The 17,583-nt window shown below is 53.1% G+C and overlaps 1 protein-coding gene and 1 pseudogene across 4 annotated transcripts; one reads left to right on the top strand and one right to left on the bottom strand.

The window, feature by feature from the left end:
* The first annotated feature begins 2,473 nt into the window (after positions 1 to 2,473).
* LOC306640088 (protein YIF1A-like) lies at positions 2,474 to 3,386 on the top strand (annotated as a pseudogene). Its single transcript has one exon. The product of its transcript is annotated as a protein YIF1A-like (transcript).
* Positions 3,387 to 3,994: 608 nt separating this feature from the next.
* On the bottom strand, positions 3,995 to 13,438 carry SERPINH1 (serpin family H member 1). 3 transcript variants are annotated; one of them, XM_079103977.1, is made up of 6 exons: positions 13,279 to 13,382; positions 11,918 to 11,961; positions 8,828 to 9,486; positions 7,660 to 7,758; positions 7,342 to 7,574; positions 3,995 to 4,908 (listed from the first exon to the last, which is right to left on the bottom strand). In XM_079103977.1, the coding sequence occupies exons 3-6, from the start codon at positions 9,441 to 9,443 to the stop codon at positions 4,606 to 4,608; spliced, it is 1,251 nt and encodes a 416-aa protein (XP_078960103.1). In that variant the 5' UTR covers positions 9,444 to 9,486; positions 11,918 to 11,961; positions 13,279 to 13,382; the 3' UTR covers positions 3,995 to 4,605. The 3 variants fall into 3 exon arrangements, with proteins under 3 accessions (XP_078960103.1, XP_078960102.1, XP_078960104.1); XM_079103976.1 differs by lacking the exon at positions 11,918 to 11,961 and having other exon boundaries at positions 13,279 to 13,438; XM_079103978.1 differs by lacking the exon at positions 11,918 to 11,961 and having other exon boundaries at positions 8,828 to 9,477; positions 13,279 to 13,377.
* Positions 13,439 to 17,583: the final 4,145 nt, after the last annotated feature.

Raw genomic sequence — 17,583 nt, 5'->3', positions numbered from 1 at the left:
ACTGCCCTGCTCTTGTGGTTTGGATGTGAGGTGTCCCCCAAAAGCTCACATGTGAGACAATGCAGGAAGGTTTAGAGGAGAAATGATTGGGTGGTAAAGAGTCTTAACCCAATCAGGGAATTCATCCCAGATGGGATTAATTGAAGTGGTAGGGTGTGGCTAGAGATTATTGGGCGTGGCTTTTGGGTACATATTTTATATCTGGAGAGTGGCAACTCTCTTTCTGCTTCCTGATGATGCCAACTGCTTCCCTCTGTCATGCTTTTCTGCCATGATGTTCGTTCACCTCACCTCACCTCGAGCCCTGAGGAACGCAGCTGGCCTTTTATGGATTAAGACTTCTGAAACCGTGAGCCCTCAAATAAACTTTTCCTCCTCTACAGTTGTGCTGGCCAGGTCACTTAGTCACAGCAGTGAAAAAGCTGACTAAAATACCCGCTTTGGGTCTCACGGTGGGATCTCCCCATTAGGCCCATCCCCCAGCCCCTCACTGTGTGGAGATGATGTACAGAATCCCACTGGTGACTGTCACTATGGACTGGAGTGCAGAGCTCACCCATTCCAGGAACTTCTTCCTCCACAGCCAGGGGTCCTGAGAGCCCGAGAGCCAGGCACTGTCACCATGAGGCCTTGGGCTGGCCACTTCATCTCGCAGAGCCCAGCCTCCTCACCTGTAAACTGGCATAGTAATAGCTGCTCCTTCGGGAATCTCGGAGAATTCAACGAGATCGTACAAGGCAGTGCCAGGCCCCTAGTGGGAGCTCAGTGAGGGTCAGTCTGGCTCCCCCACACCCACATGGCAGCCTCCTTGGTCCAGCAGGCTCCTCCCTTCCCTGAGACTTGAATAGCACTGTAGTGGGGATAAGAGGGCGATCCTTCCAATGGTCTCCAGGGGGCAGGAGAGCTCCACCCAGGGCAGGGATGGACCCCTGCGGGGTTCAGTGAGCTGCCCAACTTCAGATCTCCACCACCCCCCCTCCAGTTACCACCCTACCCTCCCTCCCCTCACCCCATCCACCTGCACCAGTCCCATCACCCAATCTGTGGTGCTGAAGGGGCGACTTGGGAGCACAGACCCCATCTCCTGTGCAGGAGGGAGCAGCTTGGCCTCAGGGCCTCCTTGGCCTGGCAACACCCAGACCTGCTTATTTCACTGCCTATCCCAAGGGAGCTGCTACCCTGAACGTCAGAGGCTCGGAGGTCAACCTATAGGATTAGAAAGACTTCCCAGCAGGAAGTGGCAGGTTGAAGGAAGAGTTGAAAGTCAACCTGGGTAACATAGTGAGTCCTTGCTGGAATATTGCAGAGGTTGGTTGAGTCAGTTTATACACCTGACTACATCAGCAGGTTATACACCTTTATTATTAGAATCTGGTCAATTCCTCTCTTGCCCATCCCCTGAGGTATGGAAGCAGGAGCAACTTTTACTCAAGTGACTAGATGGAACACCGGATCACCCCCACTGGCCACGGGGCCTCAGGCATCTCTTTCAGCTGTGATCTCACCTGTAAAATAGGGCTGATCCCTACCCAGCCCAGCTCTAGAAGGCTTGGATAAAATGACATGTCAAATAGTCACAAAACACAAGTGGTACCTACAGGTATTACTAAAATCATCATTCTGATCAGGAGACCTCCTCGCCCCTCATGGCAGTCCAGCTGTGACCTCACCTCATCCTGGGAATCTTTCTTGCTTTCCCAGAGTAGCGATGGCTTCCTCCTCTGGATTCCCCATTCCCTGGTTCCCTTCTAGGACAGAACTTTCCTATATACTCAGCAAAATGGGTTTAATACCTTCTAAGTGTGTGAGGCCAAATCTAGAGGACAGGAATCTAGGTATGGTGCTGGACAGACAGGCCTGGCCTTGTTTTCAGGGAGCTTCCAATTACATGAGAGAGGCAGACAGGGAAGGTACACAATAAGGAGTCAATGTCACAGTGCCAAGAAGTCTGCAAAATGAGAAAATGTGGTACAGAAACTGAGGCAGGAGAGGTGTTGATTATAGGGAAAGTCAGGGAAGGCGTTTCTGAGCAAATAACCTCTTAGCTGAATGATGAGAGGAAAAAAAACAACAGCCCTGCAAAGATCTACAAGAAGTAGTAGCACATGACTGTAATCCCAGCTGTCAAGAGGCTAAAGGAAGAGGATCACAAGTTTAGACCAGACTGGACGATTTAGCAAGATAGTATATTAATTTATGCCTCAAAATGAATTAATATACTATTTAATTTAAGGGGGTAGGGATGTAGCTCAGTAGTAGAGTGTCTATGGATTCAAAAAAAAAAAAAAAAAAAAGACAAAACCCTACAAGTGCCACTTATGAGGAGGAGGCTGCAAGAACAACCAGTTGCAAAGGCCCTGAGGCAGGGGAACAAACATGGCATGTTAGAAATAGGAAAGATCCAAGTGAGCAGCAACACATTGAGTTCTGAGCATACTCATCACCATCCCTAAGTCTCCACCTCTTAACATGGCGGCCACAGTCCGCCAGCCCCAGGACGTGTTGGGCCACTGGGTAACCGCAGTTGGTGCCCCAGGAGAGAAGCAGTGGCTCTGTTAGTAATCATACCCACGAGGCAGCTCAGCGGTCCCTCAGGGAGAGCGAGCATCGCAGCAATGGCCTATCACTCGGGTGACGGAGCCCGGTTCCAAGCACAGGGCCCAGGCAGCTCCTGACTCCCTTCCCCTCTTGATTATACAAGAGGTGATTATTCCAGTCAAACTGGGGGATACCCCATCCCAGGAACCAAGGTGGCCTTCAATGTCAACCGCTTGCTTGGGGACCCAAAGGCCAACATGGCTATGGCCTATGGCAGCTCCATCACATCTCATGGAAAGGACATAGTGAAGTACAGTCACAGTGATGTGCCTCTGTCCCCACGGCAAGACCCCAATGCCCCAACCTCTACATTCCTATGATGGCCTTCATCACCTATGTGCTGCTGGCAGGAATGGCACTGGGCATTCAGAAAAGGTTCTCTCCAGAGGTGCTGGGCCTGTGTGCAAGCACAGCACTGGTGTGGGTGGTGACAGAGGGACTAGCTCTGCTCCTGGGCCTCTACCTGGCCACCATATGCAGCGAACTGAGCACTTTCCACCTATAGGCCTACAGTGGCTACAAATATGTGGGGATGATCCCCAGTGTGCTCACAGGGCTGCTGTTCAGCAGAGATGGCTACCGTGTGGCCCTGGCCTGGACCTCGTCTGCCCTCATGCACTTCATCGTGTGCTCTTTGTGGACAGCAGCCCTGGGCCCTGTCAGTGGGGGACCCAGCCCCTTGGCAGCATCTCCAGCCTCTCATCACATACTGGTTGACTTTCCACCTGGTCCGATGACTCCGAGCCCCAGATGGCACTGGTTTTTCCATACATTGAAAATTTGGTTTCCTTGGGAAAAACAAGACAGACCTGAGAATGTAGTTTTGGTAAAAGTCCATGTGGTAATACTGGGAGTCAGCTGGCCCTTACGCAGCTCTGTCCACACCTCAGGGGACTCTGCTGGACTGCCTGGCCAGGTAAGGGGTTCTTCCTATGAAGGACGATATCGGAAGGGCCTGTGCTGGGTTCCTCATCCCCTGCTACAAAATCCACACATATGCTGGACCACCTGAGAGCAGGTGTCCTACAAGCCCCCTCTTTCAAAGCCCACCCTGAATCAGGCAACTTACTAAGCAGTGCCTCAGCTGGTGTCCTTGGACCCTCGGAGATGAAGTCGCTTACAATGAAAAGCAAACAGACCGAAGCCTGGGACCCTGCAGTTCAAGTTGTCCAGGGCTGACGACTGGGGCCAGAGCTCCTTCCCAGGGGGCCTGCAGTGGGCCTGCCACATGCCATTGTCTGGGGATATCTGCCAGCATTGCAGGGCCTGATATGAACTATTAAACAGAAGGACTTTGTCCCCTGGGAAGAAGGACTTCTTCCATGCCCCAACAAAATTTAATTGGAAAAGTTTTATTGAAAAAACAAATTGTACAAATAAGTTCTTGTTTTGACGGAAAAAAAAAAAAAAAAAAAAAAAGGCTCGTGTTCCCCCTTCCCCCCATCTTTGAAAAACTAAAAAAAGGGAAAAAACCAAAAAGTTCATCCCATGATGCCCAACACGATTCTCGACCAGGGTCTGTCCAGGAGCCCCTCCTATGAGCCATTTCCCAATCCCCCTGACCCAGACAGTCACTCTGGGATGCCTGGTTCCAGGGACTGCAGCACCTGGTTTTGTAGCTGAAGGAAGTTGGGAGAGGTTGGGGGGGAGGGGCTGAGGCAGTGGGAGTGTCAGGAGAGGGCCTGGCTTTAACCCCCAGCCCCACAGGCCAGGAAAGTATTGGCTGGTCAAGGCGGGCTGGATCCAGACTCAGAGGGCTGGACAGGATGGCTATCGCCCAGGTCGCACAGCTTGTGGGGTCTCTGGGCTCAGCATAATGGCATCTGGGGACCCATGTCTAAGCGGAGTGGATTCTAGCTGGGAAAGTCCGCTCAGGTGCATAGAACCCCGGTCTGGTTTTCCACCCCCACCCCATGGAATATCCAAGACAGGCACCTCCCCCCACAATAGCACCCATGTGTCTCAGGAACCTTCTGCTGCTTCCTGTCATCCCATGCCCTGAGGGCCCTACAATTCATCTCGCATCTTGTCACCCTTGGGCCGGACCAGGCGCCCAATGAACAACAGGGAGCCACTCTGGGTGTCTCGCACCAGGAAGATGAAGGGGTGGTCCGCGTAGAACAGCTTGGGGCTGCGCAGCTCCTCACGCCCGTAGATGTCCTGGTCAAAGGGGTTGCCCTCTGTGTCCCACTCGAAGGCAGTGGCATGGAACACGCTGGCCAGGTATAGGTCCTTCTTGCCTGACATGCGCGACAAGTCTGCTTTGTTCTTGTCAATGGCCTCGGTCAGGCCCAGCCCCGCCAGGTGTTTCTGTGGGACCAGGTGCCAGGTGAGGCCACAGCATTCGAGTTTCCACCCACATCACCCTGACCACCCTGAGGAGACACAGCCATGCCTAGGCCACACGGTCCAGGGGCCACGCCCATTGGGGTGCTTCACTCACACTGCTGCTTTCCCCATTTTCCTCCTGAGCTCCAGAGGAGGAAACTGAGACTCAGAAAAACAATCAGAAATGCTCCCTGGCACTGTCCGGCAACCTTTGGGCTGTGCCCCTTGAGGAACACTCCACGGATAGACAGCAACCCTAGGAGCAGATCTGAAGGCAGGTCTCCTGACTCCAGCCCAGACCCACCAAACCCAATCTCTGGGAGGGGGAGTGGATGGATCCTTCTTAACAAACTCCCTAGGTTTGAGCACACTCAAGCTTTGAGAAAGATGGATCAAAGGTCAGATAAGTCCACATCACTCTGGAGCTTACAGCCTGTCCAGAGTGATACAATGCCCGGGGTTTGCTTCAATAGGAACTGATGCAGGCAGGAATGGGTAGCTACAGATGGACCACGATGGGCTAGGAAGAGATGAGGGTCAGCTGGTTGATGGGCATCTGGGGGTTCCTTACACTAATCTAACATAAATAAAGTTTTACAATGTTTTTGTGATAGAAAGCTTAAACACACACACATGCATGCACCATGGCTTTGCACAGCCCTTAGAGGTCAAATGCACACGTCTACACCGTAGCCTCCAGCCTCATCCCCTGGCATGCCCCACCCTACTCTCCAGACAGCCTCCCTGAACAACTTGCCTTCAAGATGGTCGTCCTCTCTCCTCTCAGGGCTCTCCAGCCCTCAGATAAGCAGTGCCTCCCCAAAGGCTCCCTGCCCCTGGACTTCTCTCTCTCTCTCTCTCTCTCTCTCTCTCTAACAGTGCTAAGCCCCTCCCACCTGGCTCAGCGCTCTGGAAGGGGAAAGCCCTAGACAAGGCTCTCTGTGGAGGTCAAGACTGACTCTCAGTGTTAAGAGATGTCAGTAAAGGACCATTGGCTGGCCAGGCACAGTGGTGCAGGTCTGTAATTCCAGTTACTTGGTAGGCTGAGGCAGAAGCATCACAAGTTCAAGGCCAGTCTCCGCAACTTAACTTAGCAAGACCTTGCCTCAAAATAAAAAATAAAAAGGATTAAAGATATAGTTCAGCAGTAATGCACCCCTGGGTTCTACCCCAATACCAAAGCAAAGAAAAGAAAAAGAAAAAGAAAGAAAGAAAAAGATAAGGACCATGGCTGAGTGAACAGCAGCCTCAGGAGCCCAGGCTTCTGCAGAATAGTCTCATCTCACTGGGATGGCCACTGGTGTGCTGTAGTGGGGACAAAGCACTAGGCCTGGATCCTGAGACTCAGGGAGTCCTGAGACAGGTGTCTGAGCAGGCCCAGCTACTCCATCCTGATGACTATGCACGAGTCACCCACCTTGAATTTGCCAACTCAATCTATCCCATGGACTTGTAAGTACTGTCTCTACTGAGTTCCAAACCACACAGCAGAAATAAGGAGAGACCATTGGCCAAGGGATGGGGAAGAACCAGGGTCAGGGCCAGGAGGGAGATAGTGCAGACTCTCCTTTGGAAACTGAGTCTACAGTATGGACCACTCCAAGCCCTACCAGGTTCTGGTTTGGAGCCTAAGCCCCATTCCATCTTGAGCTTTCTCTCCAAGCTCTCTTGCTAACAAGTCTGAAGAATTCTATGGGTCAAGAGCCTTCTGGGGAACCATTTCTGGCACCCAAGGTAGGGATGAGATGGACTTTTTGAGTAAGTCAACTGTCTCCCTCCTGACTGAGAAAAAAGGCCACCCTATGTCTTCACTTTGAGGTCTAACCGCAGCTCCTCCACTTTCAAGCCAGGGAACCTTGAGAAGTTGCTGCTTCTCTCTGAGTCTCTCTGCCCACCACCCAGGTTAGTCATGAGGGGGAAATCACCTTGAGCATGTATTGCCAACTTGCTGGTCATACTAAATGGCCTGGGTGACCTGGGTGTCAATCTTATCATATCATGGATGATCCTTCAGCTTGAGCAATCTCTAACTGGGCACTCCAGACTCCCAGATGCAGCACAGTGACTAGGGGCTGACTTGGGTCAATTTCTGCCTAGGTGATTTTGGACAAATTACTTTTCTGAGTCTCAATTTCCTCATCTGTCAGCTAAAGTTTATATTTCTTTCTAATGAGGTTGTTTTGAGGAGTGAGACAGCTTAACATAAAGTGCTTAGATGCCTGTCACACAGCAAGTGCCCATTTGAACTTGGCTGGGATTATCAACTGCCCGAGGGCAGGGCCCACACATCCTCCCCAGAATACCCCCCAGCCCCGCCCAGTCAGGACACCCATGGGACACCCAAGGGGCACAGGACCGACCTAAGCCCCTCCTCTTCTGTCAGGGCTTGCAGGTCGGAGTTGGGCCAACCCTCACCTGTAAGTCGTGGGTCACCTCCACCACACCCTTGGGCAGGGAGATGGCAACAGCCTTCTTCTGCATCTTCCCCATCCAGACCTTCAGCTGCTCCTTGGTCAGCAGCTTCTCAAGGCGCTCGAGCGGCTCCACGTGGTGGGGCATGAGGATGATGAGGCTGGAGAGCTTGTGGGCGAGGGGCATCTCCAGGATTTGCAGCTTCTCCTTCTCGTCATCGTAGTAATTGTAGAGGCCTGGGTGGAAAGCAGAGGACACTGGGTGGCTGGGGAGTGGGGGATAGGACCCCTGCCTAGACCCCCTGCTCCTCAAGGCACCTACCTGTCCGATGCATCATTGTGACACCCACGGTATAGGAACGTGTCACCATGAAGCCACGGTTGTCCACCATCTTGTGGTGGAACTTCTCGTCCCAGTGTGCTGTAGTGGGGACAGAGCACAGGGTCAGAGATCCATGTCCCCCAGACACATCACAGCCCATTGCACACCCTACACTTATCCCTGCCACAGGTCTGTGACCATTCCCTGAGTCCAGACTTCAGGGTGCTTCCCTTGAGCACCCAGCTCACAGACTGCATGTTCTCTGCTCTTGGGTGAGAGGTGTCTTCTAGGACACGCTATCTGAGGATGCAGTTGGCTTCAGTCGGCAAAGTGACAGGGACCTCATTCCACCTTCACCTCGGCTCCTCCATGTCCCCTGCCGGTGTGGCACTTGTCAGGTGGGAAGCATGCTGAGCTGGGCTTGCTACCCTGCCTGACTATGGAGTGGGACTGTGTCCCGGGTAGGAGCACCCTGAACCACCCTTATTCTTGTCTGCAAGTTCTGTCTCCATGACCAGAAAGATGATGGGAAACCAATGTGTGTGTGACGGTGGCCTGAGCCCTGTTTTGAGCCACAGCCAGAACTGCGATCCAATCCAGGCTCAGCAAATGACTGACTGTGAGGTCTAGGATCTCCTGGCTTGGCTCCATTTATAAAAAGGGTCACCTTGTCCTCACAGCCAACTGAGAAGGGTACCAGCCCAAGTAGGTACTCACACATATCCACTGACCTTCGAGTCAATTCAGGCCAACTTCACCTGCTCCTGACTCTGCTACCTCCCAGCTAAGCCTCAGTTTCCTTGCCTGTGAAATGGGCATAATAGTGCCTGTCCCCAAGGGCTGCTTTAAGGAGTTGGGGGCCTTTCTCCAGCTCACTGCTGAGGCACAATTGACATTGAATTTTATGGATTCCAACACATACAAGCAATAGCACTTTGCTTTGATTAAATATGATAGATAGGAGCAGATCTTCTAGAGTCCCTCTGAGGGACTGAATCCCTACCTCTATCCTTTTGACAACTGGCGACCTCTCTGAATCTAGCTCCTAGTGTGTACAAGATTTCAAAAAGTTACAGCCTCCACAGGTAACTGTGTTAAATGAGAAGCAGCGTAGAGTCCACACAAGGAACTCTTTAGGAGAAACCCCTCCACCCTGCCCGCGACTCACGCTTGAAGAACATGGCATTGACCAGCAGGGCGCCATCAGTGCGTTCCACATCCTTGGTGACTTCGGGCAGCTTGCCGTCGGTGGTCTGCGCGGCCCACTCGTTGATGGACTGCAGGGCACTGCGCTTGTCGCGGAAGTTGATCTTGGAGTGCTCACAATTATAGTGCTGCTTGCTGCTGCGCACGAAGTCGTCCGCGAAGCTCACGGAGCTGGGCCCGTACAGGCGGCTACCCAGCTTCCAGGTCACATTGCGCGCCGTGGAGTTGCTGAGCGAGCGCAGCAGCTCGCCCAGGCCGGCGTGCACCTCCTCATCCCGCAGCTGCTCTGCGCTCAGCACAGCCTTGGCCTGTGATGCTGTGGCCGCCTTGCCGCCCAGAGACACAAGCCCCAGGGAGGAGGCCACCACCACTGGTGACAGCAGGATGTTTTCCACAGCTTGGTCCTTGGCCATGGCCTGGTACAGGCTGAAGGCCAGGCCAGCGCTGCGCTCGGCCAGTGTGGCCGCCTTGGGGCTCAGCTTCTCTGAGGTGCCAGGGGCTGCTGCAGGTTTCTTCACCTCGGCCGCCAGGGCCATGGCCAGGAGGCACAAGGTACCAAGGAGCAGGAGAGGGCGCATGGCTGGAAGGTGGGTCGAGTGCACTGCAGGGGACCTGTGAGGGCTGCAGAGAGAGAGTGGCCCTGAAGCCCTATGCCTTCCTCCCCAACGACCATCCCAGCTTCTCTCTGACACCAAATTTCCTGAAGACATAGAAGCTCAGATCTGACTCAGGGCTGCCCAGTCTCTCAGGGGTCTTCTCTGACCCCACTATGTAAAGCAGGTTCCCAGCAAGACACCAGCAGACCACCCTACTGGTTTCCTGCATTGGGTATCCAACACTTACACTTATTTATGTGTTTATTGTCAATTTATTTCTGCCCCTAAGTAGGCTGTAGCCTCCAGCCTGTCTGGTCCCCCACTGTATCCTCAGGGCCTAGCATATGACAGGCCTCAGCCACTCCTGAGTGGAGATAAAACAGGGCAACTTAACCAGACCCAGGGTCTCCATCAGCCTATAGAGAGCTCAACTGTGATCTCACATGACCCTCAGAGCCCTTTTCCAGTAAGGACAAGGAACAGCAGGGCTGAAAGTCTACAGGAAGCCCAGGTGCCTGGGCAAAGGATGTCCTGTGGGACAGACCTGTGGGCCTGCCCCACCCCCAAAACTCTCCTACTCTGGGATGTTAATGAGCCACTGCTAGGTTTACTCATTAAATGAAGGAGTCCAGATGTTCCATTCTGCTGCCCCTGGGATGACCTTGAATGTGTATGCATGTATATCCACCCGGCCTGTCTCCCTTTTCCACACTGCAAGGGCCTATGTAGACTTAGCCTGCCCATCTGCCCACAGCCCCTGACCAGATGGGAAATCCCAGGACAAAAGCTCTTGGGAGCAGGTCCTTGGAAACTAGGAGGGGAGGGGGGCTTCCTGAGAGAACAAGGGCAGGATCCTGGGGAAGGGGGTGAGTCACAGCTCAAAGGCAGTAACCCCTCCCCCACCAGAGGCTGGCCAGATGTGTGTTCATCCTTCTAGGACGCTGGAACCACATCATATTCCATTCAACCCTCCCATCTGACAGTCATTGCCACACAGGCCATCTGCTCCATGGCCTCAAGGTTACCCTCAGGCCCCCTTCCCACACCCCAGCATAGCAGGAGCCCCAGGACAAGCACCACTCTCCTTTCTGAGACTTTCCATCAGAACAGTCTCTACTCATGAGTATTTTCTCACACACCCCTTCAGGTCCTTCCCCTCTACTTCATGCAGCAGCACAGGAGAAGAGACAACAGGGCAACAGGGAAAGTCAGAAAGAACCCTGGTGGAGGCGGGCCTCCACTGCTTTGGCAGACAGTTTCACGGTCCTCCTAAAGGAGGATGGAAAATTCGAAATCCTAGTGGAAGACCCTCAAGGATTTCGACCAGTGGAGGGAGCACTGGATTTCTGGGAAGAGTCTACTGTTGGCATCCTATAAACCCAGGCAGGTCTCCCACCTCCCTAGGCTGCCAGCCCCCCCACCACCACCCCAGGGACCTTGAAAGTGCTCTGCAAAGGAGAAGCAAAGGGCCTACGGAGAGGGTGTGGTAGAGAGGCAGAGGGCCCCTGAGCTCCACAGACACCTGGGGGATGTATAAGGGAGTTTGGGTGTCACCCTCAAGCACTAAAGTGGCAGAAGTCCTCAGGCCCAGACTGGGCTCCAGGCCTCCTCCCTCCCAGCCTTGGTTCCTTCTCCACTAGGCCTAAGGCCTCAAAGGCAGAGGTAGCATATAATTTATTGCATAAACAAGGACACTTAAGAGAGTAAAATGGAACATTTCTAATTATTATGCCTGGACAACAGGCACATGATCACCCTACTCAAAGGCCACCTCTAATCCAGGCAGCTGATGCTGAGCTCAGAGCTCCGATGGGGCTGCAGAGACCACCAGCATCCCCTTCCTTAATAGGCAGTAGAGGAATGTGGCCTGCCACGTGGCGGCCACCATCTTGACAGCACCCACCCCCAGCCAAGCAGAACCTCAAAGGGCTGGGAGGGGCTTCTCAAGAAAGCTCCAAATAACTAGTTTGGGATTTCTGAGGCAGCCACATTGCTCCTGCTCCTGGTGACGTGGCAGGCAAGAGGCTGAATTATCTCTGTAGGCCAGCAGAGGGGGCTTCCAGCATGAGATGCAGGAGGCCTGGGCTTAGGTCCTGGGGGTGCTCTGGATTTGCCAGGAGACCCCAGGAGCCTTCCTGGCTTTCCTTTCACATCTGCACTTAAGTTTCCGAGGGAAGATGCAAGGCGGGGGAGAAGGGCCACCCTGTTAAACCCAGCAGCAAGAATGGAGGAAGGCAAGTTCCTGCAAGCAAGCCAGCCTCCCACAGCCCAGCCCATCCTACCACCAAGAAATGCCAGCCCTCAGGCCACGCTGGTTAGACAGTCTACAGTCCCACAGACAAAATCCAAGATTGCGTAGCCCAAGCTGGCTGGACTGAGCTGCGACTGGGAGGGGAAGAAAGGAGAGGCTGGGGGTCATCAGAGGGTCTCAAACATTTGAGGGGGGTCTAAAGTACCTTGAAACTGCCTCAGAAGGAGGTCAATGCCTGCCTTTTTCATTCTGAAAGAAAACAGAAGAGTGAAGAGAATGGGACCCCACAGAGGGGAGGTTGGGAGCAGGGGCCAGGCCCAGCCCCCAAAGGGTACCCGTCCCAGATTTCCAGGGACCTCAGAGGTAGAGCACTTCACTGACCAGTGGAAGAAACTGAGGCGCATCTGGGCAGGTTGCTACCCAGCTCCCACAAGGATGAGTAAGGGTCCGTCTATTCAGAAACACTCAAAGAACCCTCCTGAGGGTCACAGGTGGTGTCCCATTACACTGCCAGAACACCAAAGTCTGCTAGGAGTCCTGGTGACCAGAGACAAAGGCCACGCAGGAAGGGGGGATGGGCACATAAACTATCAGAGCACAAGAGGGTGTGGCCCCAGTCCAGCTTCCAGGCAATCAAAGCCCCCAATTTTCTCCAGGCCTCCATCCGGGCCCTGCAGCCCAGAGGGACCAGCAGGAAACCAGGGAAGAGGAGGAGCCAGGACTTCAGGCCAGGCTGGAAGTGCTTTCATTCTTCCTCCTCTCTAGATGCCTCAGGAATGTCCCTAAGCTGGGGGTAGGGAAAGCCAGCCTCTGAAGAAGCCCTAACCCTGCAGTTCCTCCAGGAACCAGGTGGGTGGACAGAATAAGGGTGTTGACTCCCACATCTCCAGCTGGTCTCTCAACCCCTGCCCCCACCCTACAGAAGACCCTGCAGACTCCCACTCTTTTTGATGGAGGGGGAGCCGGCTACTCTTTTCCTCAGCTGCCATCCTCTCTACACCCTGCTCATCAAAATGGAACCTCCTTTGGTGACTCCTCCCAACGCATGGAACCCCCAAAGCCAGTACCCCCTCCCCAGGAAAAGCCAAGACTAGTTCACTTCCTCTCCTAGGCTCAGATAACCCCCATCAAGCATGGGAGTGACCAGTCAGTCACTGCAGGGCCCTGGGCCTTCAACTGCAGAGCTGACCGGTCTGCATCCCTGTAGGAAAGGCCCCATCTCCTCCTTCATGTTTGTGCAGAGGGTTTCAGCTCCCTCACCCACAGCCCCACTGTCTGTCTCTGCCACCACCGGCTCCCTGAACTTCTAGGGGCACTGCACTTTTCCCAGCCCCTGAGCGTGCGCCGGCCGTCCCAGCCCTGCTCCCTGCCCTGGCCCTCCAATCTGTAGGGCTCCATCACCATCAGGCCGCGGTTCCCCATCCGCTGCTCCAGCTGCCCCCAAGTGCCTGGGACTTAGGTTTAGGGGCTCTGGTTTGGGCCCCAGCCCCTCCTGGAGGCCATCCGCCCCCTTTCCTTAAGCACCCCAAATTGTTCAGCGCTCCCCCAGCCGCCCCTGCCCCTCACCTGGGCCGGGCTGGCGCTCGGACCGGAGTCTCACTTTCAGGCTGCTGCTGACTGATTCTACTCTCCGCCCACTGCCTCAGGCCGGGGATCTATATATGACTGTCCCCACCCCCTACAGCCCCCGTCCCGAGAAACTTCTGGAAAGTTGGAAAGGCTTCCGGAGGGCGCCCCAGCTCCACCAAAAAAAAAAAAAAAGAAAAGAAATCCAAAGACCTCCCCTAACCGCCCGCCTCCCGCCCTCTGTCTACAGGCGCTGTCCCGGCCCCTGGGTCCTACTGTCCCCCTCCTCTGGCCGGTCTGTGGGGCATCGGTGAATCGCCCTAACTAGTCCTTCAGATCGGGGACCCTGATGGTCCTGGAGGTGCAGGAGGGGGATTCAGATCACTGAGCAGGAGGAGGCTGCAAGGTCCAGCTCCCTGGACTGGAGCCCCTGCTCCTGGCTCTCCAGGCAGGCCACCCCACTCTGATAGCACATTCTTTCTGGCACCCCTTTCCTTGCTCTGCACGGTGTACATCCATTGTCCCTCCCTACTCCCAAGTTTTTCCAAACTGAAACTTAATTGGGTCCCCCAATCCCTCCTTCTCAGTCAGGGCCCCTGTCCTTTGCACTGGGGACATAGTCAGACTTTAGGAGTCAGTGCTGGTCTTCAGTTCTGGGTTGACCATAAAATCCTCAACCTCAGTTGAGCTTGATGTCAGTGGACATTCTGAGGAGGTCAGGGCTTGGACCAGACTCAGTTCCTGCCCCTCACCCTGGAAAGTCCAAGTCTTGGAGTGATCAAGGCAAAGACCGGTGGGGAACATCAGGTGGTCCCACCGAAGAACACAAGAAGGAAAACCCTGGCTGTCCACTAAATACTGTACCATGTGACTTTCTGTCTCATCCACCACCCTTTCCCTGAAATTCTAGGAGTGCTGCACTTGTTCCAGCTCTGAGTCCCCATCCTTGCCCAGCTTTCTGTCCTCACCGGCAGGCCTGCTCCATGGCCATCTAGCTAGCCCCAGTTCTCCATTCCACAGTCCTTGACTGAAATGTGACGCTAAACAGAGCGCCCAAGGAGGAAGGCAAGTTCAAGATCAGTCTGGCCAATTTAGTGAGACCCTGTCTCAGAATAAATAAATCAAGGGCTGGGGGTGTGGCTCAGTGCTGGGGTGCTTGCCTGGCATGCATGAGGCTCTGGGTTTGATCCCCAGTAATGCAAAAAAAAAAAAAAAAAAAAAAAAATGCTGCTAAGTCATTCCTTGTCCCCCCCCACCCTGCTCTTTCTATCTCCAGTTGATGGTCCCTGCCGGCCTCCCTGTCTCAATGCCTTCCCACAGACTCCAGGTCTCACTATCAACCCTTCCCACCCCACCCTCCCACAACTGATAGCACCTTGAGCTCTCAATTAACCTGGGGTATTCATTGTTGTTCTAGGAGCTGGCGACACCCCTGAGCACTGGACAAAGTCCCTGTCCTCGGAGATATCCATTCTGATGGGTGTGTGTCTGTTAGTAGAGAACTCAGTAAGGCAGACTGTTTAGGAGACCCCACCCCAATCCTCTTCACTAGTGGAATGATAGATAACTGATGGGCACAGCACAATACTGAGAGGAAGGGACGGTATAGAGACTCTCTTCACCGCTCCTAGTCACTCCTCATCCATTCCATCAGTAAAAATCTTGAGCATTTTCTTTCTTCCAGATGCTTGTCAGATCCTGGGGAGCAAATGAATTCCAGTACCCAGTAGATGAATCCTCTGAATCCCTGGGCTCGGTCATTTGCAAGGGAAAGGAGTCCAGCCACCCCAAGCTGGTGATAGTGACTAGCTTCCTGGTCTGGGTTAAGATTAGGCTGCTGCTGCTGTTCAGTCTTCTGACTCCAAGAACTATGAGAAATCTTCGATCCCAAAAGCCTCAGACTGAATCAGAGTCAGAGAATCACTGATTACTTGAATCCTAAAGTGGTCACCATACAATGTGATTTTATACTTGAAAGCTTATAGAATCTTTGAACCCAGCTAAGGAGTTAGCCTGTTAGACTCTCAGAGTCAAAGTATCTTAGAATAAAATTATTAAAAACTCTGGGCTACGGGGGGTGGGAGGGGGGCAAGAATGGAGGAAGGAGGGACTGTATCGAGGGAAAAGAGAGGTGGGGGGTGCGGGGGAAGGAAAAAATAACGGAATGAATCAAACATCATTACCCTATGTAAATGTATGATTGTGCAAATGGTGTGTTGTTACTCCATGTACAAACAGAAACAACATGTATCCCATTTGTTTACAAAAAAAAAAAAAAACAAAAAAACAAAAAAACAAAAAAAAAAACCCTCTGGGCTACAAAGCATCTCAGAGGGCATGGACTCGTATCTACAGTGCCAGGCAGAAGTCTTCTCTGCTATATCCCAAAATGTCAGGTACCTGACGCCTCTCACTACAGGGAACCTTGCTGCCTTCAGAGACAGCCCAGGATTCTTTTGTAGGACAAGTCTGATCATTCACAAAACCCTCCGACCTTGGGGTGGTGTCCATTTCTTTGGGGTGACTGTCCTGATTCTTGTGTGCCTCCTGCGTCAACTGTGTATTGCTTATAAGGAGAAATCCTTGCTATGTGAGGACACGCCTGTGTCCCCCACATTCTTCACGTTCCACTCCCACTCTCGTCTTGGCCCCCAGGATTCCTCATAGGTGGTCAGTGAGCTAAGGACTGAGACAGGGACAGAGAGGGCGGAGGTTTGCTTTGGTCTCTAGCAGATTCCAATGTCAAAGTCTCATCAAGACTTCCTTTCCACCAGACATGGTGATGTATACCTATAATCCCAGTGGCTCAGGAGGCTGAGGCAGGAGGATTGTTCAAGGCTAGTGTGGGCAACTTAGCAAGATCCTGTCTCAAAATAAAAAAAGACTGGGGATGCAGCTCAGTGGTAGAGCACTCCTGGGTTCAATTCCCAGTACTGCCAAAAAAAAAAAAAAAAAAGACTTCCCTTCCTCTGACTCTTACATCTCTCAGCTATCTTAGGCCCTTAGGCCTCACCAACACTGGAGGGGGAAGCTGACAGTACTATAAATGTTCCATTTCATAGAGTGGCAAACTGAGGCTCATGCTGTTAAATAAACCCAGATGTCTAAAAGGTGAAGAATAAAGAGGACTAAGTCTCTTCGTTTATAGACAGGGAAGCTGAGGTGGGGGCAGGAAGGGCAATTGTATCTGAAGACCCTCTGCTGGCTTCGCCAGATCCCTACTGAAGCTCAGGCCAGACCAGAAGCCTCCTCCATGGCCTATTATACTGCAGGATCTCAATGTTATCATCCTGGATTGTCAGTGAATGTTACTGGAGATTTTGGAAGAGCAGGGCCTTGCCTTTCTCATCCCAAGTCCTCAGGTCCCAGCTCAGGGCATGGCATAAAAGAAGCACTTGGTGAACACAGCCAGTCAGCACCAGTGAGTGATGGGCAGTGACCCACTCAAATCTACTGCACTCCAAGCACAGCCTCCTGAAGGAAAGGCCACGGCTCCTTTAAATTTTCAGCATCAGCAAAAAAATGTCAAGAGCCTTTGCCACATTATTCTTAGCTCTGAGCCCAGCCCAGAGGCTGACTGTGGCCCTTCCCCCACATTCCAGACGGTACTTTCTGGAAAAAGCACTCTTTGAAGAGGGCTGGGGGGGAAGACTCTGAAATGCAGAGAAACTCTCAAGGATTTCCTTCGTGTCTGGATTCTTCCAAGTGCCTGCAAATCGGTTCCTACTGCCTTGCACACAGGAGCCTCACTGGAAAGGTCAGTAGGGAATAGAAGACCATCAAGTCCAACTGCATTTACAGAGGAAAACTGAGACCAAGAGTGGGGCAGGAATTTGCTCAAAGTCACACAGCAAACTGAGGTGGGACTGGGCCGTGGAGTCTGTGCCCTGGGCCCTAGCCCTCTTTCCCCACACCCAGTGAGATGGACAGGCCCCAGTTCTGCCTGGGACTGCACAAGCAGCCATGGCCAGACTCACTCAGTCCTCACACCATGGAATACTAGGACAGAAACCAGTGTGTCATGAAGTGCCCAGCCTGTCCACGTGTCATCCAGCATCTTCTGCCTCCGCTTCCGGAGGTGCTGGGATTACAGTAGCATATACCACTGTGCCTGGCTAAGGACATTAGTTGAAAGAGGTTTAATCCCCTTTTCCCTTTTATGTGGGATAAAGCTGGGCCAGAAAGCCTCTGACCACCAGTTCACAGCGATCCTGACCCTGGAGGAGGCAGGGCCGCCCCAGGCTGCTCCTCTGTGACAGCTGTCCAGAGCCAAGTGTGTTCTCAGGCCAAGGCATGAGTCAGGAA

The sequence above is a fragment of the Sciurus vulgaris genome (assembly GCF_902686455.1).
Source record: "Sciurus vulgaris genome assembly, chromosome: 11".
Lineage (NCBI taxonomy): Eukaryota > Metazoa > Chordata > Mammalia > Rodentia > Sciuridae > Sciurus > Sciurus vulgaris.
Note: the sequence above shows the minus strand (reverse complement) of the source record. Positions and strands in the feature narration are given on the sequence as shown.

Bases quoted from the DNA above. Each gene is read 5' to 3' on its own strand.
- SERPINH1 (XM_079103976.1), bottom strand. From the start codon at position 9,443: ATGCGCCCTCTCCTGCTCCTTGGTACCTTGTGCCTCCTGGCCATGGCC. The intron at 7,759-8,827 runs GTGAGTCGCGGG...TCCCCACTACAG, and splicing joins CAATGCCATGTTCTTCAAGC to CACACTGGGACGAGAAGTTC. The intron at 4,909-7,341 runs GTGAGGGTTGGC...CTGGTCCCACAG, and splicing joins AGGTGACCCACGACTTACAG to AAACACCTGGCGGGGCTGGG.